The following is a 23,620-nucleotide window of genomic DNA, read 5'->3' on the forward strand; positions in this document are numbered from 1 at the left end:
CATTTTAAGGTACTTAAACATTTCTTCAGATAAATCATACCTTACAGGAAGATTAATATTCCACTTTGTGACACAAAAAAAAAAAAAAAAAAAAAAAAAAAAATCAGTAACCTATTTCTGTGAGAAAAAAAACCAACCAAAACACCCAAACACCTATAATCACAAAGGTTCAGTTAAAATTTTCTACCTGTGGTGTCTACATTAGAGATGCAGAGGCAAACTGGATCTGCCTGAACAAACTCCAGAAATAAAAATAATAGAGGCATGATGAAGGTAATCCAGCTGGTTCTACGTATGCCACTTTCAACCAGAATCAGCATAAGCTATAGCCATGTAGCTTTGTACTACTCGATTGTTAGGTTAGACTGAGTCTCAGGCAACTGTACCCATGCTGCTTCTGAACATGAACGCATAAAAGCAGGGTTACATCACGATGCTACAGAGCGATTTACGCAAACCTGTCTTCTGGCCTCAACTAGTTTTCAGAAAACTTACTTTCAAACTACTGTAAAGAAATCTACCAACTCTGCCTATTTTGCAAGCTCCACCTCTTTAACTCTGCAAGTCTTTCTTTTGCTGCTACCTTATATAGTTAAGTTAAAAACCAAACTATTTCCTTGTAAATCCAGCACTAGTCAATGTTCAGGTTTTATTCCTTCGCTAGGTTCCTAACCACCTCCTTCTATAAAACCTAGGTTATAAAGGCAGTAAGACTGATAAAATCACCAGTTTTTCTCTCAAAGTAAGTGAAAAATATTTGTGGATTAACAAAGTAGATCTCTCCGTTTTATTTCACTTGAAAATTTCTGGACAGAGCAGCTCAGATGAATGCCAAACATTCTACAGGGAACACTGAAGTACTAAGCAGCAAGAAAACCTCTAGTAATTTAATAATGTATATTAATACACATCTTAGAAAAAGCTTACACTCAGACACTGCTTCGCTGTGAGAAGCGGGGAAAAAAGGTGATGCATATTATATTGTTCTTATTTGGTTTATGTCCAGGCCCAAGAAGGTTATTCTTTCTCCTCTTTTGGCGTAAATTTATGTTTTACGTAAGTTGTTAAAGTTATGAAATGAGGAATAAAAGATCCTCCAGAACATTGCTCTCAGGATCTGCAGTGACTGAGACAATCTGCCAGTATTTAATGCTAAAATAGGAAATACTATATTATTTTAATCAAGAATGGATTTTAAATCCCACTTTTTTTTCCTTAGTAGCTAGTTTCTTTAAAGAGATCAAAGATCTGATTGAGCTAAACCACCAATTTAAAAAGAAAAGTCACTGTATTATCAAAAAAACCCTGTGCAATAACAGATGATGCACTTCAGTTTACATACCAGTGGCGTAGACTGCCCTTGTTTACTAACACCAACTTGTGTAGGCTGTGTTAGGCTGATTACAGGTTGTTGGAGAGTACTCGTTACAGTTGCAGTTGCCTTCCCTGCTGTGCGCTGAACTGAGGAGCTTAGAAGCACTGCCGCAGACGGAATTGTGGCTATCGTTGCTTGCGTTGTTGGCTGCTGCTGTTGACTTTGTTGAATGAAAGCTGCAGAGTCCGGTGTTAACTGTCTCAAGGCAGGTAAACTCCTCTGAAAAGAGGAAAGGAAAGATTTTTTTTTTTTTTTTTTTTTTTTGAGTATTTTAATCCTAGATCACACAAGAAAACATCAATTGTATAAAGCAATACATTTCATTTCAGTCCATTGTATCAACCTGCACACACCCGAGAAAGTATGATTGGGGTGCACGCAGCAATGCTACTTCACATTTAAAGCCAGACAGAGTGACAGTACCTTTAGCTGTAGAAGCTTGGATATCAAGGGCATCTAGGTTATGCAAGCCTATCTGGACCCCCTGGTATGTATCTAACAATCCAAGCCCATGCTGCTTTCCTTGATTGTGTTCCTATCTATCTCTCTCTCAAGCTATAACATGTGATGGCTTAAGAAACATACTGGAACACCAGGGAAGACTTCAGAACAGCTCGGAGACCAGTGTTTTACTGGATTCTTACATTAGTTATTTTCTTATGGTAACAATTTTTGTCCTCATGAACAGCTCAAGGTTGAAAAAGCATTTAGGTGCCCAGAAACGTCAACACACACCTACAACTATAACCCTTAATCATATATTAGTCAAGCAGTTATATTCTTACCCTACAGTGCTGTTGTACTTCCTCTGATTTTCAAATGGTAAATGTTTTGGAACAAACATAATTTTGAGATGTGTTCAATTACTGTAAAATTTATGACAAATGGGACTTATTATTGAGAGGTGACAAATTTTCTGTTTATTCATACTAAGAGGTATACAGCACAGGCAACAGTATGAGTTTGTCCAGATTTTCTGTATCATTCAATCTCTTGTTTTCTTTCCAATAAAAAGATGATAATAAATCAGTTCATAGGTTTGCTGCTATGGAGAGAAATTGCTTATAAGTCACAGAAAGAAAACTTTATGGTAGAAATTCCATTACTGACTGTGCCAATGAGTCATACTAACAAACTCAGAAGCAAAAGTCTAACCATGCACCATTTAAAACTGCCATTTACACCGTTTTGGAATTCCACCTACACTGGTAAAAGGCATGCTTGTGTTCATTTGCTGCCAATATATAAGCACAAAAATATATAAAGACTACAGAACATGAGATACCTTCAGGAAAGGCACAAGGTAAGGTTGAGGTGAAGAATTAAGTTCTCTGTACAGCCTACTGGTAAAGTCTTCTGCTTCAATTTTTCCATCCTTCGAAACAGAACGTTCAGAAGTTAATTTTTACAAGTTAGTTTATTTACAGATATTCAACATAAAAAAACGTTTAAGACAACAATCTATTGAAAATAAGTGTTTTTATCATCCTTCACTATTTTTAGTTACCAATAGCTTTATGGTAGTAACTAATTTTAATACAAATTTTAACTAGTAAGACCTACAGTCCCATCTTTCCTTTTCTTCTTCCTGCCTTTCAGTCAGTTTTAAGAAACATCTCCAGTTTTCTCACTGTTACAGGAATGTCCTATCTATAAACCAAAGAGCCAGGCAGAACCTACAGGAATACTTCACCTGATCTGCAATTAGCCAACTATCAATTGGCTCAGAGCAGCCGGGCAGCCCCATCTCCGGTGTTGTTTTTTCCAAAAGGTACTACAGTTACCCCATTTCAAATAACTAAAGTTGTGCCCATCACATGCTCAAAAGGTAGATGTGTCTCTCAAAACTAAATATATATTCCTCAGGAGAAGATACACTTTGAATTTTGGTCTTCTGACAACCTCTGGTTATCACATGATGACACCTGGAATAGAGCGCTCTACCTTAACTTAAAGGTTACCAAAAACTAGGCTAAGCAATAGTAGCACTCATTCTATAAATATTACCTATGTCAAGTTTTTACATTAGTTTCAGATAATATTACTTGTTGTGGGGTTTTTTTGTAAAAACGTATTTCCTACACTGGGCTATTGCACTAGCTGGAATATCCTCCCTCCAGTACAGAATTCATCTTTTTATTCACTGTTTTAGCAATAAAAACATGTAGAATTTAATTTACACTATTTGCACTTCAATTTAACTCACATTCTCATGCATGAATATAAGCAGTAATCTCTCAATTACAAGCTTATTTTGATTCAGAAGAACCAAAGTTTCAATTTGATTTATCTCATTTTATAATCTCCCTCCTCTCAAAAAAAGAAAGCAAACAAAAAAACACCTCAGTTTTGAGGCTAAATTTGCCCAGATACTGTATCTTACAACTTTTAATGAACTCTTCTTACCAGCAGGTTCTGTACCAGTTCTTTCACATTAGCTGCAGTCTCTGAAGACTGTTTTCCAGATGACGCCAGTTTTATTAATGTGGACAGAAAGTTTTTGCATTTCTTCACATTTTCCATAGTTTCCTGTCACAAGAGGAGAAGGGGTAGAAGGGAAACAGTCAGATAAAGGAAGATAAGCCCTTTTGAATAGAGAATCTGACCGTATAGTCTGAAAAATAAAATCCTTCTCTAGTTCATCACTGCAGAATATTATTTATAGGTTCCTGTCCCTCACCCCTTAAAACATAATCAGACTGAAATTATTATTTTGCTTCATGTATACATATGTATTGCTCATTGTTGTCAAAATTTAATAAATTATGATTCCTAATGAAATCAGGAAACACCAAGTATTTTATGAATGACACATTGTGTATGCAAAAATACACTTTTTAGCAGGACAACAAACAGCAAAGCTCCTCCTTCCCAGTGCATGGATTCCCCCTCTTTTGCAGTCCTGGGAACATGCATCTTGAATGAGTCTCAGACTGATTCTACTCTGCAGTGCTGAACAGTTCACTCTTCTGTAAGATACCACTAACATGTTTTAACAAACAGGAGTGCTTTAAAACCACAAGAGAAATCAAAACTAACACTCTGAAAGCCATCAAAATTCAAGTGACCTGTGTTCACACTTTGTAAATTATATGGTTCTACTAAAATTACCTTTTCAAGACCAATAGTTCACAGGACTCCTGCATCTTTACTACTCTCCACTCTGATCTGTGTGTGTGTGTTATGTACGTGTGTATATATATACACACATACCTGCACGCATGTATATGGGGACGAGTAAAAAAAGATTCTAAATGCACTCAGTATCTTACTGTGGCAGCAGTGGAGGTTGCCGTTGTTCCTTGCACTGTTCTCTGAGGAGTTCCAGTTTGTACAGCTGTTGCCGTCCCCAGCGTAGTTGTTTGTGCAGTACCACCCAGAACAATCTGAGGCTGCAGAGAATACAAACATAAGATTATTTCACTTGGAACACAGAAAACCTGTTTTCCCGAGCCAAACAAGCTGAGCGACAGGACAGTGGAATACCTTTCACAGCCACTACAAAAAGGAGTTTACAAACCTGCCATCAGCTGCAGTGGAAAGAGCGAGCCACCAGATGGCACAAACCACTACGCATTCAAACCTGAGCTCCTAAAAGTTGATTAAGAATTGCACGATTTTTGGTTACTGAATAAAACGGCAAAATAATACCATAAACATAGCCTCATACACTGTGGTTTCAAAACATAATTAAAACGAATGCTAAATTTCTGTGAATGCAATAGCTGTTTCGCCTGCTCCCTTAAATGCCACTTTCAAAGGGAGGCATTTCTAAAAAGACACAACGGACACAAAAGCTCAGGTCTGATCTAGGTCTTTTTGATGAACAATGGGACAAAACATTTTTCTAGTTTTGCAGACAAATTGGTAATTCAAAGTAGGAATACTACCTTTAAAGTATCAACATTGTATACAAGAACTTTTCATATACACAGCACATTCATGGACTTCCAACAGTCTAATTACTAACGACAACCCAACCTGACAGACAGTAATTCTTACCAAGCTAAGGCTAGCTCTCAGGATTGTAATAAATCATTTGTAAGCTTGCTCTTTATATAAGGATGCACAAGAAAAGAGGCTCCAGCACTGCCAAAGCTAGCTTTCACTGGTATTTTGGAAGACAAAAAAAGGAGACAAGGATTTAATTTGTCTCATTTTGTGAAATCAAGATAAATTAAGTCCATGGTATGCTCATTACAGCAAAAAATATGCAGATGGAATGATTTTTTTTTCTGTCCAATGTAACAGCAGCACAAATTAAGGCCACTCAGTTAGGTAAATTAACTGTTAGATCTGGAAAGATCACTGGCATAGGCAAAGGCTCTCTGAGGGGAAAAAGGTTAACTGGATGCATAGCAAAACCTGCATGTTTTAAATTAAAACTCTCTAATCCCATCTACTCAAAGGATGAAGAAAGCACAATGAAACAGATTAGGCGACAGCAATCATATTGTATCACTGTTGCCTGGAAGCCATGTGGAGAATTTCACACTTTTGCACTGTGTTTTAAACTCACACCACCCGCCCTCAAAAAAAAAAAAAAAATCTGCAAGAAAGCCCATCATTAATACAGGCCAGGCTACTAGAAGACAGCCCACATGGAGAAATAGCGGTGTCTTAGTATAAGTTATTAGAATCTCCTTAAGTACACTGACCGAAGCAAACTCTCCTGTAAGGCTTGCGGAAGAGAAGGCTACCAGTGTAACTGTAAATTTTGCTGCAGAATTCAGAGAACTACAAATCCACCATAGGAATAGCATCACAGCTCCAAATCCAAAGGGAATTGGTGTGACTTGAGGCAGAAAGCCTAGAGGTTTTTTTTATTTTAGTCAGTTTTATGATAATACAAACTAATAACGGGATATCTTTAAATATATGTAAGCATATAGGTATAACATGAAATAAGAAAAATATACATATAAAAAATTATATAAACATTAGAATACACAGTAAATTGAAAACTGCAAATGTTTTACAAAGGATAATCCAGCACATACTTCCTCCATGCACTTAACAATTACATTTCCTTTATTACTGGCAGTCTCGAGCAGGTTTTCAGTTTATCTTAACAACCAATCTATCTCATTCATACATTACTTTTCTATAAACTCACTTGCACAACGGGAGGACGCTGTAGCGTTGTTGTGGGTTGCACTGTTGTTTGAGCCTGAGACACTTGCTTGATGATAGTAGTTGGTGTCACCTGTCGTGCAATAATAGGTGTTCCTGGAGCCTGAGGAAGAGGAAAAAAACCCCACATTAGTTCCTATATTTAAATATAATCTGCCTTAATCTTGTACTTTGTTTCTGGATAGTTGCCATTATTACAGATGCAAAAGAATGCATCAGGACCACTATAACACTGAAAAGAATTTTTAGTCTTGAACTTAATGCAACCATGATTATCTCAGTGTACGTATACCCATTTCCGTTTTTTTCGTTTAGTCTCATGAAGGATAATGATTCTTTGGCAAAGACAGGCACACTAATGACATATGGTCTTGAATGGTCGTCTTTATATCAGTTTTAAACAATGTGATTCAGCTAGGTAAAAATATTTTTGATGAGTAACAGCCAAACTGTAACAGAATTAGGAACAAAACGCAATGCCTACACCATGTGGAAAAGCCTGTATAGCACCAGTTTGATTAATGGTTTCTCCAAATCGATAGCATTATATCCTACTTTCTGGTGTATTCTTCATAAGAACAAAAAAAAAATTAATAAACTTACAGTTTTTAACAGTACAAATTACTGAACTAACCTGCACTGTCGATATCTGCACTGGAGGAGCATTGGTAGGTGTAGCAGGACGAGGAGTCATCGTATTTTGAGGCTGAGACTGGGCGTGTGCCTGTGCTTGCATCTGCGCCAAGGCTTGTTGGGGGATCACCAGCAACTGCCCATTCTCACTACGCACAAGGACCATGCCTGTCAAAAAAGAAATTAGTCAAGAGCCATTCATATTTCAAAAGAATGTAAGAACATATTTTTTCAAGTTTTTTTATCTAAGTTGGATACATATGGAATTAATGTACTGTTGAAAGACTACACGCTAACAAAAGTGGTTTAGAAGACAAGCAAACCACCCAGCTGCATCATCACGTTTCGTACAGAATAGCTTAATTACAGAAACGCTCTTTCTCTATCAAAATGCTCGGTATGGTGTGCATCAGAACACACAGAGTTGATTTCACCCCAACCAAAAAATTCCATGTGACTAGAAGTTAAAATTAGCAATCACGTAAAAATCCTACCTGCTCTTTACTAAGAAATTTGTTTAATGAAACAATGCAAATAAAAGAAAATCTTGCCATAGGTAAGATTCCTGTTAGTTTGTCTTTAAGAGGAAAAAAAATACCATCAAACATAGGCTTCACTATCAATAAGAACATGATTGTCTAAGTTCTAAATTAATTTCCCATAACAAATTTAGTAACAAGAGTGGCTGTAAAATCATAATCTCTCTCGTGTGCATCTGCAACAGACTGCATTGTGCCATGTTACACCCCAAAAGAAAAATAGAATGGAGAGGGAAACGAGGCAGTCGTTCCCTGCTCAGTCACTCAGATCAATACACTTAACCCCACTGGGTAGCTATAGGGAACCAGATTCTACCAGGCAGATTTTCAGATGACAGACTCTCTTTCTCAAAGGCACAAACAGGATCTAGATAACATGAACTGTTTTCCAAGCGCTCATTCATTCAGCACGCCTCAGCCATTCCATGAGAGCCTCAGGAGCTCATCAGCTCTGGAAAATCCACCTAAGGAAACAAACTGGGCACTCAAAATTAGTTAGCCTCTCTGAGCAACAAACTACAGGAGGAAACTTCACCATGAAGAGGCACCACTAAAATCAGAAAGTTTAAGTGTTGTTCAGTGAATAAAAAGCCTATACATACTCTCCAACAATATCTGAATATCTGGTCTATGCCATCTCAGAGCATGACTACTTCAAAAGAATCAATCTTTTATTTGCTTTCCTATTCAGCTGAAGTGCTGAAATGTTTACAGACAATGCCTTAAACAGTTTTCTTGGACTGTTTGAAAATTAGCATTGAACCGCAAAAATTCATATACCGATTTCTACAAAAATTGAGTTCAAAAGAAAACCAGATTACATTAGTTGATTTGCCCCTAATTTTCTCCTCTACTTAACTCTCTTTTAATGAAACAGAGTCACACAGAGACTTTAAACTAGTTTACATCAAAAAGGTGACTTTCCATTGCAACTTATTTAGAAGTGTTAAGGTGGGACTGCAATGTGCTATGGACAACAGTTATATCTAGAAACAAATATTCTCAAACTGTTTTTCTGTAGGAAAGGAGGAGGGGGAAAAGCTTACTTATAATCTTGCAGACTAGAAATAAATACTTAGTTTAGCTGTCAAGTCCAAAAAACATTTTGCAAGCCTTTCCAAAAAAGTAAGGTCTTTTCTTCTGTAACTTACGTAGGGAGAAGCATTTTCATTAAAACAGCAAGAGCATACACTATCACCACAGCCTACAAGAAATTTTAAAACCTCAATAGTGAATACAGAGCTTTATCCTGCTAGCTGCTCATTAGAGCCATCACTACTTTCTCACCAACAGCTTCACACTACAAGGAGGGCGCTACTGACAAAACACAGAGAAATTCAACGTTTTAAAAAGAGTGATCTGTTACTACATCAAGCTCATTCCTGCACAGAGCTTGGCATCCTCTCCAAATCTGCAAACGTAAAATCTTGGGAAATGAACTCACGTTGCCCATTTTTGTCATCCCTCATAGTAATCAGCTGAAGAAGCTAAACACTGAATCAGTGGACATCTTCAATTTTATTATAACTGAAAATATCAGTACAGTGGAAGTCTGATTACAGGAGCTATTTTCAAATCAATGGCAAATATTAAAGCTTGTTGTTTCTTGCAACTGAAAAAGCCCCATGCAACTATATGTGCCAGTACTTTCAGAAGCCCTTAAACGTCACAGAATTGTACTGACATCCCATAAGGAACTTTTTCCTTAAGAGTCACCATTTTGGGGCTTCCCTAGGATATTCTAGGGCTAACATACCATCCAAATTCTTCAGAGATACATTTTTTCCTTCCAGAAGCAACATAAGAGATACTAACTCTAGGTTTGGGTTTGGGAAGGGGGGGTTGTGTTTGTTTTATAAACTTCTCTCTCAGCACAAAAGCAACTACACTTATTTGAAAGTGCCAACCCAAAGCAGCTCACCTGCACATGAGCAGCTTTATGGGATCAGGCACCAGCTGTACAATACCTGTTCCAGTCCACACCTCCATACACACATCGGGCTCAGGAATGGGTCTGCAGCACACATTGACATCCCACAACAGCACAACCACCCCTCGGGACACCAGTACTGTCACCTCATTGTTTTGTTCCCCAAAACGTGAATGAGAGAGAAAAGAAGGGAGATAACCACAAAATGAAGGTTGACTACCCCTGAAGAGCAGGCACAATACCTGAACAATGAAACATTCTCCCTGAGCTACATGCAAAATGAGAACATGCCTACACATTAACATAGCACAACTGCTGAAACAGACAGTTGAAAAGCATATTAAAGTGAGCTTTAGAAAACACATCAAGAAAGTTCAATTTTTGGCAGCAGACAGACAAAACAATCATTTGTAATTCAAACCTTGACTCTAAGCTCTACCATGCTAAGTTTCTAACTATGGGAAGTCTGAACCTTCCCTCAGGTACTGAAGTTAAAAAAAGTAATTCATACAATACTATATTCATTTTGGTCCCTATTTAAATAGTTCTTTTATACTGCACTCATATTGGACATGCAACTATTTTCAATTTATATTGTTTCTAACATGTCATTCAGTTAGGGTCTACCACCAATAGATTTTTTAGAAATATAGATTTTTAGAAACAAAAATTTTTAGAAAATAGAATTGCTGTGCACACTTGATGGGCTACATATAAACAAAGACAATTACAAGCATCAGACGAGTCTTGCACCAGTTTTAATCGTGGCATGATGATATAAGACATTTTACTTGCTTGAAATTTTACTTGCTTGATATAAGGGTGATTTCAGAAAAGGTGTAAAAATTCAGATTGTGATGAACTTTGTTATTGAAACTTCCATGCAGAAATCCACCAGTAGTGCGCAGAGAACTAATTTTTGACTAAACCCTTAACACCTCTCCAGTCTTGTTGAGAATTCATTAAAAAGGGAGATGGAGCTGCTCTCAGAGCTTTACTCCCCCCAGCCCAACTACAGACTCTTTTCCAACTCAATTAGCTAAAAGAGAAACTCGCTAACCCAAAACTATACCCAAGCTGGCATTAAGTGGATTTTCAGTGAAGTTCAGAAAGCTCATTGGAGCTAACTTGATTAAGAATTAAAAAGAAAGTCCCATTTATTTCCCGCTTCTAAACAAAATCAATGTATGACTATAACAGCCCCCTCTCTCCACACATACATTACCCATCTCTCAGTTGATTCATTCATTGCAACAGTAAAAAAAGGAAGAGCTGACAGCCACATATGTAGAAAAAAAAACCCCACACTTTGTCTTACATTCAAAAACTTAGATTTTAAGTATATTTAAATATAAATAAGTATCATAACCTCAAACTCCAGTGCATAAGGGTGCAAATGCTGTATGAACTAGATCCGAAATAACTAGCAGGTACTAGAATCACACCAAGGTATCTCACCTCTCCAATTCAGCAACATATTTAAAGTTAGGATGGAGAATATACTTCAAGTTTACCATCCAGGTTTTTGTTCCACAAATGGATGGATTGATATTTGAGACCCAACAGCTAATAAAGATAATTGGAAGTGTTCAATTAGGAAAAGGTGACAATAAAACTTAGGCATTTTAAACATCTCTGCCTTCTTTTTCCTAGAAACTCTGATCACGTGTACTGCAAAATCATATTCACTATTAAAAATGCAAACACTCAAGCATTCTTTCCAAGCCTCTCATTAAAAAACTAATTAAAATGAAAATTAATTACCATTTTTGTTAGAAGTTAGAGGATTAAAAGAATCCTGAAAGAGGCTCATATTTTAGTTTGAATTAAACAATTCATCGTGGCTCCAAATGAAGGATTAACAAAATTGAGTTGGATTGCTCCTTATGCCAAGACGACTTGCACTCTTGACTAATACAATGGTCATCTCACGTGTTCTTGTTGTGGAGACCTTCCCAGATCTCTCCTGTTTCCAAGAGTGTTTGGATGGAAAAGTTCATTATTATATAATGTAGCCTCATGTTTCTATACTGTGTTGTCTTCACCTCTTGTATTTGCCCTCTTTGTATTTCCATTTGCTAATGGCATTTCCATTTTAAAAGTGTTGTGCTTTGGGGGTTTTTTGTTGTTGTTGTTCGTTGGGGTTTTTTAAATTAGTAAAACCTGCAAAGTCATGCACTGGAATAAAAAGTGAAGAGCTCTAGCCATACGACATGTCAGAAAAACACAAACCAGACTTCTTTCTAATGCCTTCCTCTTCCTTCTCTCTTTCAAACGTGGCTTGGCTTAGCAAAGACTAAAGAAAAAAATTATCATAATAATAAAAGAACAACAAAAGAAATATTTAGCCTTTGCACACCGCTCTGATTGTCCACATAACCCCTGAGACATGCAGCTTTCTTGCTAGAGAACCTCTACATCCAAAAACCACAAACCAAGAGTTTCCTATTCTGTTACCAGTTTTCACTGGTAAACCTAGATTATTAATATTTATTGGAGCTGGACTTCCCAATGACAGAGTTAAAACTTCCTGCAGATATAGTAGGCATCTTCAGGTTTTCTGAGGAAATACACAGCAGCAAATTGTCACCTCTGACAAGCACACCTAGCAAGAAGCCACTCCAACAGCAACATACCTAGGTGTTACCCTCTCACAGTAAATGCTCCATTTCTCAGGGACTCTATTCATACGGTAGGTGACATACTGAAAGACTTCATCTCCAGTTAGCAAGCACCTAACACGAGGACCATACAAAGGTACGCCCATGCCTGTCACTGGGCATACCAGCATGCAAGAACGAAACCCTTGCGTACCTGTGAAATATAAAACCTAGAAAGCATCCTATAAGATCACTAGTGACAACATCTCTCTCTCTGACGCAGATACTGAACAGAAGAACAGAAGGTTCAGTCTGACAGATTTTGCTCATTACCCACAATGTAACTCATGGTCTAACCCAGATCAATTCAGAACCATTACTAAGGAACACAGACTTTTAATAAGTTCTTTATTTTAGCAGCTGAGACATCACAGAAGAATTAATGGATGCATGATCTTGAAATTGAATGGAGAACACCGTTTTCCGGTCTCCTGAGGAAATTCTCTTCTTAAAGTAAAAAAGTAACTGAACTTTATTTCCAGGAGAAGGAAAAAAAAAAAAAAAAAACCACCAAAACAAAAAACAAAAAACAACCCCCACCAGTCAGTGTCAGGGAGAACTGTTAGGCAACAAAGAATCACCTTCCATACACAAACGCTGATGTTCAGAAAGAATGTCCAAGCCTAAAAGAATAGCTAGAGGATTGATGCTTCTGGTGTAGGAAATCAAAGACCTTACAAACATCTCTAGAAAAGAGGGTTATCGATCATAAAGTCCACTGACATCAACAAATCTTCAAACCCTAACTAGATTTGCCAGAGAAGTTCACCAAGAGGTTATCTTAACGTCAAAGCAGTTTGTGCCTTAAGCTCTCAAGCACATACTCATTTGTGGCAAGATGCTGCAAACATTTGACATGGCGAAAAAAATATCTGACAGCAACCATAAGCAGGCTGTGCCGTATTAGCAGAAGAAAGCTTTATAATAGCATCCCTTCTGCATTGTCAGAAGAGATTCTGTTGCAACAAAAGGAAAGCAAGCGTGTGTAAGGTTATGCAAGTTGGTATCATATACACCACAAAACCCATATCAAGCAAAGGGGATGAGTCAATGCTCTGCAGATGACTGGATCAGGCAAACAGAGACTCTGGAATGGCAAAATCTTTTTAAAAGGACAAAGTTTCTAGGATTTTCCCAATACAAAAAAGCTGGAATACTGGAGAGACAGCTGGAGAAAAGGATAGCTGCCTATACAAACTACAGGAAGAACTTCCAGCAGCAGTGATGTACATGATATGGCCCCTTATTGCAGAAAAGAAAATACCCTGGTATGACATCAATGCTGTCCAACAATCCACCATTCCTCCTCTTATGGTAACTGAACTGCCTGGAAAAGTTCTCACTCTATAGGAACGGAAGGCCAGGAAATGGGGAAAGAACCAGTGCTAGTCCACCGCAGCTCCATGAAAATCTGGGTAATTAAGGGAATCTTCCCTAATACAAGACAACTTTTAGCAGATTTAGAATTATTTACGTATGTCAAAGAACATCTGTAATAAACCAGCAGACGCATAGCAGCTCATGAAGGACAATTTATACACCAACTCAAGAGAAACAGCAATTGCTAATCAAGATGCACAACACAGAACTTAGAATGGCAACACAGCTGTGGATTAGATGTTATTGAAGACACAGTATTTTGTACTTGATGAGAGATGTGCACCACCACATTAGATACACTGTATTAGTTTACATGCTTGGAACCTCAGGTGATCTGTGCTGCACAACAAATCCAGAAAACTTCTACCTGAACTTTCTTGCCAAAGTCTTTGACACCATCAGTAATCCAGGTTCTTGAACTTCATGAACAAGCGTGGCTGGTTTGTGACTTGTGTAAAGGCTTCTTAGCTCCACAAGGATAACCATCGTGCTTATGGAGAAGTCTACACAGTGCTGGTACCAGCTCCAGCAAGCCAGCTTGTTGAAAATGAGCCCACAGCTACCTGTGAGTTCACCTGCTGCACACGACTTGCACTGCACTGGCACAGATGAGGTCAGCCTGCACGAACTGAGCTAGCAGTAGATACGTTCCCTGCTAAGTTGCAGGTCTACAGGCCATAAAAGAGCCAGGTGGTGACAGAGCTGTCCAGCACACTGGAGCAACCCAAGATACTGTACCAGATCCCCTCGCTTCTTGTTTCAGAGTAATGGGCGCCCTAAAGCAATGAATGCTGAGGCTCTGCACACACTCGTATTGAGAGCACACAGCCCAGGCTGCACCGAACACATCTTAAGGGTGCCTGTTAAATGTTCAGCACCTTTTGTGTTTAAGGTGAGCTACAACTTGGCATGAAAAAACATGACCGTCAGGTGTTGCTTCAGAGCACCTCTAATACAAAGCACTTGGAGTCTCTCCTGACAGGCACTAAACATTACACCGTAGCGAAGATTGGCATGGCACAGAGTTTTGGACAAGAACTTACAAGATCAACAAAAGCACATCACTTCTTCCACTTTTCAGCTCACGTCACTCTGGAATCAAGTAAAATCTTAGCCAGATACAATGCCCAAAAGTTTTGGTACAGCATTAGTTTATTTTCTACAGCACCCTGCTTCATTTGCCTGTCATTACTCTCCCCATATGCCCAATCTGCAAACACAGATCACAGATCATAACTAACGGTTATGGTCTGTGAAATACTAAATCTTGAACAGCTGATTTACGATTATCACCAACACAGATGAAAGATACATTCTCAAAAAATGTCAAAAATCCTGACTGGAGTGCACAGAAAATGTATTTTGTACAGACCAAAGTACACAAGTTCACATTATGAAAAATTGCTTTTGCTTCTTCTTACTAAAGAGTCAGACAAAAGAAATTCAACTTCATAGTAAAAGTTTTTGCTTACTCTTATTATGCAAGAAAACAGTTTCAAGCTACAGAATTCAACTGTACTGTCTAAAAAGTGAAGTGAATCATTTGTACATTATTGATTCACAAGTCCTTTCAGAATTCAGTTAAAGGAAAAATGTCATGCTGGAGTGCCAAAAAGCCATTGTATTTAGCAGTGATCCCAAATGGAAAAAAAATCTTACCTGCTCAGTTGAGAAGGTGTGTAAGAAGTGTTCTGGGAAGTATGTCATTTTATACAGCAACAATTGACAAATGCTTCAACAACAATGTCACTTGAAACTATTTTTACTTTTCTGGAAAGCTGTGTTCCTTGAAAGTGTGTTAACATTCCTTTCTAGTCAAGCATACAAAGCCAAAACACCGGAGTGCTCTGTCGAACTGCAACCCAATCATCACACCAATCTGTCTTTAGCCTGATGCAGAAAGATCTAAGAAAAACACTATCAAGAGCTGAACCGATTACTTTAATTATTGATCTCAAAGTGATTCAGATTTAGCTCTGCCATTAATTTCAATATGCTTATATCAAGCAACAACGCAGTTATACCAAAATCAGATTTCTTTTTCGAGAAAGGAAGACAGAAAATAAAAATGTCACTAATTCTTTTGATCTGTTATTCTAAATAGGAGATTGAAAAACTCAACTAAATCTTCATTTCTGGCAGTTTGTCTATATCGAGGCATATCAACATTAGTGCTGTTCAAGCACCTGATGAAATGGGAATGGGCAAGCTACTTTGCATTTACCACAGTCTGCACACAAATAGTTAATGAGGAATACTGCATTAAATCCACAGTATTCTCCTTCAAAAAGCAACACCCTAAAACAAGTACATGAAAAGTGATAAAAAACTCATTCCTTTAGTTTGTCCCCACTGTGAATGCCCTACCCTAGGTATACACCATTTGTAAGGTGTAAAAACTCTTTCACCTTTTCACCCGGAGCTATGGAGACCCGATGTCAGACAATTCCAGCCGACTGACAGCTACACCCAGGGCAGCCTCGGTGGAAACGTTCCCTTCAGATCCTCCCCTGCAGAGGCAGCCTGCGATTTTACGACTCTCTCGCTGCCGGTACAGAAGTTACTCTGCTTTGAGAGTATGCCAAGCGCTATGCCTGTGAGTTCGAATACAAAGTATCAACATGGACATGACGTTACACGTCATTTGGCTGACAGCAACATTTATTAAATAGCACTGCTGCTTCAGTTAGGCTGAACACAGAAGTATTTTCACACCTATGAGCTTTTAAACAAAATAAAGTCTCGTTTTGATTTTTACCAACCATCAAATGCACAGTCCTGAGTAATGACTAAGCTTAATGACTGGGTATGACTAACACATAAATAATTAGTGCTTTCTCTCCCCCTCCCCCATGGAGGAAAGCAAAGGAAAGAAAACCAAATAATACACTGGGAAAAAAAGGAAGAATGAAAGGAAATAAGAGGTTCATGGCATGAACACTTGTCTCTTCTTCCAATCTACCCTTGCTACTACTGCAAACATAACTGCATCTATGTTTATTAAAAACTAACAGCTCCTCATGCTTTTCTATAGACTTCTGCAGAGTTTAGCCACCCCCAGCCTTCCTACTCCAGATGTCTTCTTCTGACTTGTTCCACTGATCCCTCAGCAAACACTCTTCTGGCCACCTCCATTGACTCTTTTGCTACAGATGCTGCAACTCCTCCGTGCTGCTCCTTGGAGTTGGTACTTCTGACTCATGTGAGTACAACTGGTCCCACTCGCCACACCACCACTTAACGCTGAACGCACCTGATGTTATTACATTCTGAGGGACGAACTAAATTTAACCCTCCCTTACAGAAATATTTGATTAATGAACTGAAGGAAGGTGTGAAGACAGCTTACTACAGCCTTGCTGCCCCCCCAAACCATTTAAGAAAGACTAGAGCATGACACCACACCTCATTGCTTAGTTTTTGTTTATACTCTGGTATCTAGAGCACAGATTTTTCAACTGAATTTATACTGGTTGTCTGTACAGAGCCTACCCAGCATGTGCTTTATTCTGTACAAAGTACTGTGGTGCTTTTAACACTTTAAAAACTTTAAGTTCAACACTCCCAGAAGTTACAATGGTAAGTTAGATCATTTTTACTAGACAAGCTTACTTGATTCAATACAAATCTTCAAACAGTCACACTAGCCGTGTAAAATAATACATCACACTGGTGCAAGTTTTGTGTTATTAGTTGTCAAGGCACTGGCTACAACATGTTACTGAAAAAATATTTTAGAAATGCATTTTAAGGAAAAAAGCATCAAAATTAAAAGATACAGGGTGTTCATAATTTACAGTTCAAATTTATAAACAAGAGTTCTGCACTGACAAGAAGTTACTCAATTTTTATCAATATACTTTTCCAAATCCCACAAAAAGAGCTTGGCAACAGAGCCAAACCTTGCACTAAATCCTGTACAAATACACAGTAAAAGCACTGTCCCTGGGTAAAAGGATTTATAACTTATTTATGCACTTTGCTGAGAATCAGCTTTTTATGGTCAAAGTGTAACTTTCTGATCACTGGTAATACAAGTGCAGAAACTCTTTATTTTCAAAACGTTATTTCCAGGCTGACAACAGTTGCAGAGCCAAAGACTATCTGCATTTGTACAATGCCTTATGACAGCTCTACTGAGGTGCCGAACAGATCTCACTGCAGAAACAGGATGCAGTTTTATCAATTCCTTATGATTATCACCTCTTTCTCGATTATTGATAATCTATACCATTATATAGTGATGATAATCAAGGTTTTACTCTCCCCCATAACAGTCTGTATTTTTACAGCCCTTAATAAAAGACATAAATAAGGCCTCAAGGACAATTATTTCCGTTTACATTAAATACTGCGCTAAAGACACCTGAAGAAAATTACTCCAAGACAGGAGATTTTGTGGTAAAAACTTGGCTCTCAGTTCCTTGAGACACCCGTACCTCCAGAAGACAACGAGTGTTTCTGGAAGGAAGTTACCACAGAACAGAACCAGGGTAAAAGTTTCCAGATTAAGCTAAGGTTAAACTGTCCTAAAAGGTAAATAAAAACTAAAATAAAAATAAAGTTAAAAAAAAATTGCTCTATTCATGCGTCCATGGCCTCAATGGAAAAAAGCTTCATTAATCTGAAATATGAGTGACTGCACAGTCTTTACACCTGTTTAATTACAGCCTGGTCTGTGTACAGATTTTACGCTTCTCTCAACATTTGAGCTGGAAATGGGACGATTTTGTCACAATAATTTAGTAGTACAAGCTCCAGTGTGGACAAAACTATATCATTGTAAAAGATACTTACTGTATAAGCTGTTTTCCTTCTCTTACGAGGAAGCAGTAGGCAAGAAGGCTGATACAGCAAAAACTGTATCCAAACAAGAAAGAGGTTTCTTGGAAGTTGTAAAACCTATCAGTATAAATACACTACAACATTTTGCATTGAGACAAGACCTTAATTAGTTTAAAACGAAATTCAAGTTAACGTATTAACAACTTATAACAACACAAAAACAAAGCCTGAATATCCCTACAGCCACTGCCTCTGTAAAACAACTGTGTGCAATCTGTCAAAGGGATAAAGACATACCGAGGCTTCGGTCCCAGACGTGCACCAGGGAAACTTCGGCAACATCCACAGATCACAAAACTATTTGTACACAGGAACATCCCTGTGGCCATGCACAGTAAAAGCCCTTTGTAACTTGTGAGCACCACATACTCTCTCTCTATAGAGAGTCTGGCGTTCATTCACATGTAGCTTTACAGATCATAATACAACTGAATACTAAGTACAACTAAAAATTCCTTTCTCTCATTGTCTTCAGTTGCGAGAAACACAACTTTCAAAATTATTTTTCATCCCACTACCTCTTCAAATCTTTCACAAGAGATAATATGCCTAACATAAAAAAGTTAAACTTGCTAACACTTCCTGTCTTCCAAGTGGCAGAAGCCTTCTTTTTAGCATCGACCAATGGCATCAAATTCAAGGAGCAGATTCAGACAGATAAACGGAGTTACAAACATTCATAAAGCTTCAACACAGAGAACAATCCTGACAAGAGTAGTTATTTTCAGGTAAAAATGCTGATTTCAAGTATTTCTGTCAAAAACTGCATATAGTAACAACAAAAAAAGTTTAACATATTGTGTTCTTAAGTGACTTCTATGTCCCGGTTCCTACTAAGCAGACTCTTAGTATTAGACCACACTTTTTTTTATTTTGTAAGAACCGAAAGCAAGCTTTCCATGAGCCAGTATCTTCTCTTTGTTAAAACACAGTTAGGCTAGTATCAGTATTTTCAACCCCATTCCTGAAATACTTCATACGCTTTCTTAGGACTCTTTTTACACATCATTTCCCAAACAGAGAAGACAAACAATAGTGACAATTTACATACACCAAAATACTTAATTTAAAAAATTTGTGACACCTACTAATTTGTGTCTTATCACTGCCCAAAACTGTTGCATTTTCACCTCAGATTGCTAACTTTGCTGCAGCATCCTGTGTTACTAAGCGATTCAAGTCCTGGGCAGCATCCAAATTTGTGGTCCTCAAACCAAGGCGCTCCTTTCAGAAGTAACCCACATGAGTTTTCCATCTCTGGAAATCTATTTAGCTCACTGAACATAGAAACACCATGTAACTTCTAGAGGAGTAGAGTGCAAAATGGCTCAAAAGAAATAAATCACTCTCTTCTGGTGATTGACCAACAACCTCGATCATAAGCCTAGCGATACCCAAAAAAACCAGAAACACCAAGTGTAGACAGACATATGAAGCAAATCCACACATGCTCATCCAAAGGCTGTTAGGAACAACAGTATTTTCCGTAACAGAACTGAACAATATGTAGTCAAAGTTAATAGCTTTCATACTTTAACGGAATTGCAATTATATTCCCATTAGAACCCATCGCTTAAAGAGACACTTATCAGATGTGCAAAGCATCTCATGACACTGACACTCATTTTAACAAAACCAAAAATAACTTCTTGCACAGCTCTGAGTTAAGTTCTTTGAGGTACAAAGCTAAGCATGCAGGATTCCTCAGTTATGAAAGTTTCAATAAGAACAAACACAACTTTCAGCCTGGTGACATATGGCAGATCTGATGTAGCAGATTTCAAATAAAGCGGAATGTTCCTTTTGCTGATGCATGACTTGAACATAAAATCCACCCCTCACCCAGAGGAGGGCTGCAGAAGAGATCCACAGTTATCTTTCAGAGAGAGAGATACCACTTTATGCGCCAAGTATAGGACTCCCAAGCTCTAATCTTGGCAAAATATCGATTCCCTCATGGCCTTGGGCAAGTCAGAACTTCTCTAACTTGCTCTTTCCCCCAGCTCTAAAGCAGAGTTCATACTACTTTATTTACCAACCACACAGGCATGTTGCAAGGATTAAGTTTTGTAAAAGGCTTTGAAAGTAAAACATACTATAAGTACTCTATGAAGCTCCTACTATCATTGTGCATTAGACATTATTTTAACAAAATAGAGCCATGCCAACACAGTTAACAGGCATAACATTGGCAGTACATGCAACATACAGGCAAACTATAATCAGGATATGTTTGAACTCGCTTACTAGTCAGTGAGAAATAGAAACAACTACATTCCACTACTTCATAGTATTTCTTCTGTTCCTTTCTGTATTTCTTGCATCATGGGAGTCCGTAGATTTCCTCATCTGTTTATATTCCTAGTTACTTTAGACACTTCTGGGGTAAGTTTCAAGTACACAGTAAGCCACCAAAGGATGAAGAAGTAACAAACTGTTTTACAATGAAAAGACTGTCTGATCCTTCTCAGTCTGCCACCTTTCTGCTTTTTCTATCCACTCTCTTTTGCCCAACAGCCTAGCACCCCAACTCCTTACTGAAGGAAACTGAACTGCTCCTGCAGACATTACTTTTCAGTGACTCCAGCTCCAAAAAGTATGACTGCTCAACTCTAAAGGATCCGAGTCCATGCTTTAAATTCAGTATGTGTTCAGGTAGTTCTCCCATCCTAAAGCCACTAGAATCAAGGCCTAAGACAGAATCCTTCTTGGATAGCTAACACAAGCTAAAAAATCATCAGTTTCTACAAAAGTTAAACTTCCATTAGCACCAAGTGAAGTTTACAGTCTCTAAGGCCACGAAGAAAACCTTGAACATGCGAATAGATGTAGTCCACTCCCCAGGGTCTGCAGATGTATATCACCAATGTTCTTCCAGGTCCCCTTTGCTTCTAGAAAGCACCAATAGTAAGTTTAAACCAACTGTAGGGGTCATCTGCATTAGTACTGCTCAGAACTCTGGAACATTCAATTTTTAAAGGAGCCCCATCAGTTCCTCAGTTGGGAAAGGGCCCATCTTGTAGCCACCACAGAAATGGCACAAGACACCCTCCAGAAAGAAAGTGATGAAGAAGTCTAGCCTCATCCCTGATCATCAGCTACTGGCAGATCCAACTGCGTTTTGTAAAGTAAAAAAGAAGTTTTATTATTAGATACAAAGCAAAGCAAATCTGTGATAGCAGTTCTACTACAGCTGCACAACTGCATTACTGCTAATGAAAATACTAGTCAGGATAGCAGAAGTAAAAAAAAAAAAAAAAAAAATTACATAAAGACAACCTACCCTACCTGCTATCTACAGACAGGACTATCACAGAATCATATTGGGGGGGTGGGAATAGTCTTTAGGATCAAGCTAGCAAATTTTCACAGTACCAACATTCACTCAGAAGGTAAAACAAAAGAGGGAGGGACAAGGGGAAGTGAAGGTTTCTAGATTTCAGTTTCACACAAGCTAGTAGAAAAAACTGTCCAGACCTACTAGCTCTATATTGTTCTTACTGTATACCTACAGCACTCTCCCCAACCTGCTCCTTTCTTTACACAGGCACCTTTAAAAGCTTATTATGAGATGCTCATACATAAAACTAAAGCAGAAGAGAGTAACAACCTAAAGCATCTGCAAGAACAGAAACCAAATCTTTGAACCCTCAGGTTGACAGCGCTGCTAAAGTAAGTGTAAGCTCATAGACATTGGTTTTGAAACCGTACTACAGCATTGCTGAGAAGACAGTATTTTGAAAAGTGATTTCAAAGCACGCAAGTTTTGTCATTTTACAAGATGATCCTACCATGTGTCAGCAGTGACCTCTAAACATTTTAAGAACTCCTACACTGCAAAAGATTAATCTTAGGGCATAATCTCAGTTACACTTTTCTGCAGACTTTTCTGAGCATCTGTAAAGCAGTAAGTCAATGTTCTGCTGTTAACAAACTCACCGATTTTCCTACCCCTTATCATATTATTGTACACAACACATTTCACATTATTGCTTGAAGTACTTGGAAACAAAGAACTTCTTTTGAAACTGTGACTGAAAATAAATTGTATGATGTTGCATCTTTAAAGCACTATTGTATAAAGAGAAACTTGTGTCTCCATCCCCTAGAAAACCATCTGACAATATTTTTATGTCATTGCTAAGAAGCTGTAAGTAACATTATTTTTGGACCTTCATTACCTGGATCTGTCCAATTGGACCACCAAGTTCCAACATTGGCTCCTGAAGAAAAGCCTAAGCACAACAGTCCTCTTCCTCAAAGAGGTCAGAAGTGGCAAACCGTTATTAATGCACAGATACTCTGAATAGCCCAGTTTCTTTGAGAAGCGATACACCAGAATCCAGTAAGGTCACAACTACGGCCCATTAGCTCTTCCAGCATCTCTAACTTGGTCAGTCAACATTTGATGCCTTGATGTAATACAAAGCATTATTCTAAAAGTAATATATTTTAAAGAGCATTAATTGAGTTTATTTTCCAGATGTTCTTTTTAAAAGAACATTTAAAACCTTTCAAGGTTTCCAATTTTCAAGTCCCAGGTTAATAACACTTACTGACATTTTATATTCTGCTTTCCACACATGTGAAACTAACCTCATTTTGGAGAGCTAGAAACAGTAATTCAGGGTAAGAAAATAACTATAAAGCATGTGCTGCTTATCAGTCAAACCTTCCATAAGAATTTGCTTTCCAAGTGTCTGTAAATCTTGGTGTAGAAAGCAACACGTGCAGCATATGACCTGAAGCTATTTCCAGCACTAAACCTTACAAACCCCTATGAGCACGCACTACTAACTTTTAAAAACATAAACTTGTGAATGCAAATTTGATGCATACAGTAGATGCACAGCATACAAGCACTGCAATTGCAGCTTCATACTACCAAGCTGCCTTTAAAAATCTGGCTTATGATACTGTAATTTGAAATACGATTTCAAAAGCATACCCATCTATTCTGCTTTCACTATGAATGGACACTCACTCTACTACAGGTTACAGCAGCTGCACATGGCTAGACTTTCAGAGATGCTTAGCCCTTGCACCTGTGATACGTCTGTAAGAGCTCAACATCCATCAGGTTTTTAAGTATTGTGAAAGAAACGCTTCATGCAAAACACTTTCA

The 23,620-nt window shown here is 38.0% G+C and overlaps 1 protein-coding gene across 1 annotated transcript in view; it reads right to left on the reverse strand.

Moving 5' to 3' along the window:
* Positions 1-23,620, reverse strand: part of TAF4 (TATA-box binding protein associated factor 4) — a 39,910-nt gene that overhangs the window by 10,961 nt on the left and 5,329 nt on the right. Inside the window, exons 3-8 of the mRNA XM_056354367.1 lie at positions 7,143-7,309; positions 6,492-6,611; positions 4,648-4,767; positions 3,782-3,904; positions 2,661-2,750; positions 1,343-1,594 (exon numbers count right to left, since the gene is read on the reverse strand). Coding sequence (XP_056210342.1) covers positions 1,343-1,594; positions 2,661-2,750; positions 3,782-3,904; positions 4,648-4,767; positions 6,492-6,611; positions 7,143-7,309 — 872 coding nt within the window. The remainder of the gene's footprint in view (positions 1-1,342; positions 1,595-2,660; positions 2,751-3,781; positions 3,905-4,647; positions 4,768-6,491; positions 6,612-7,142; positions 7,310-23,620) is intronic.

Source organism: Falco biarmicus, chromosome 10 (genome assembly GCF_023638135.1).
Source record: "Falco biarmicus isolate bFalBia1 chromosome 10, bFalBia1.pri, whole genome shotgun sequence".
Taxonomy (NCBI): Eukaryota; Metazoa; Chordata; class Aves; order Falconiformes; family Falconidae; genus Falco; species Falco biarmicus.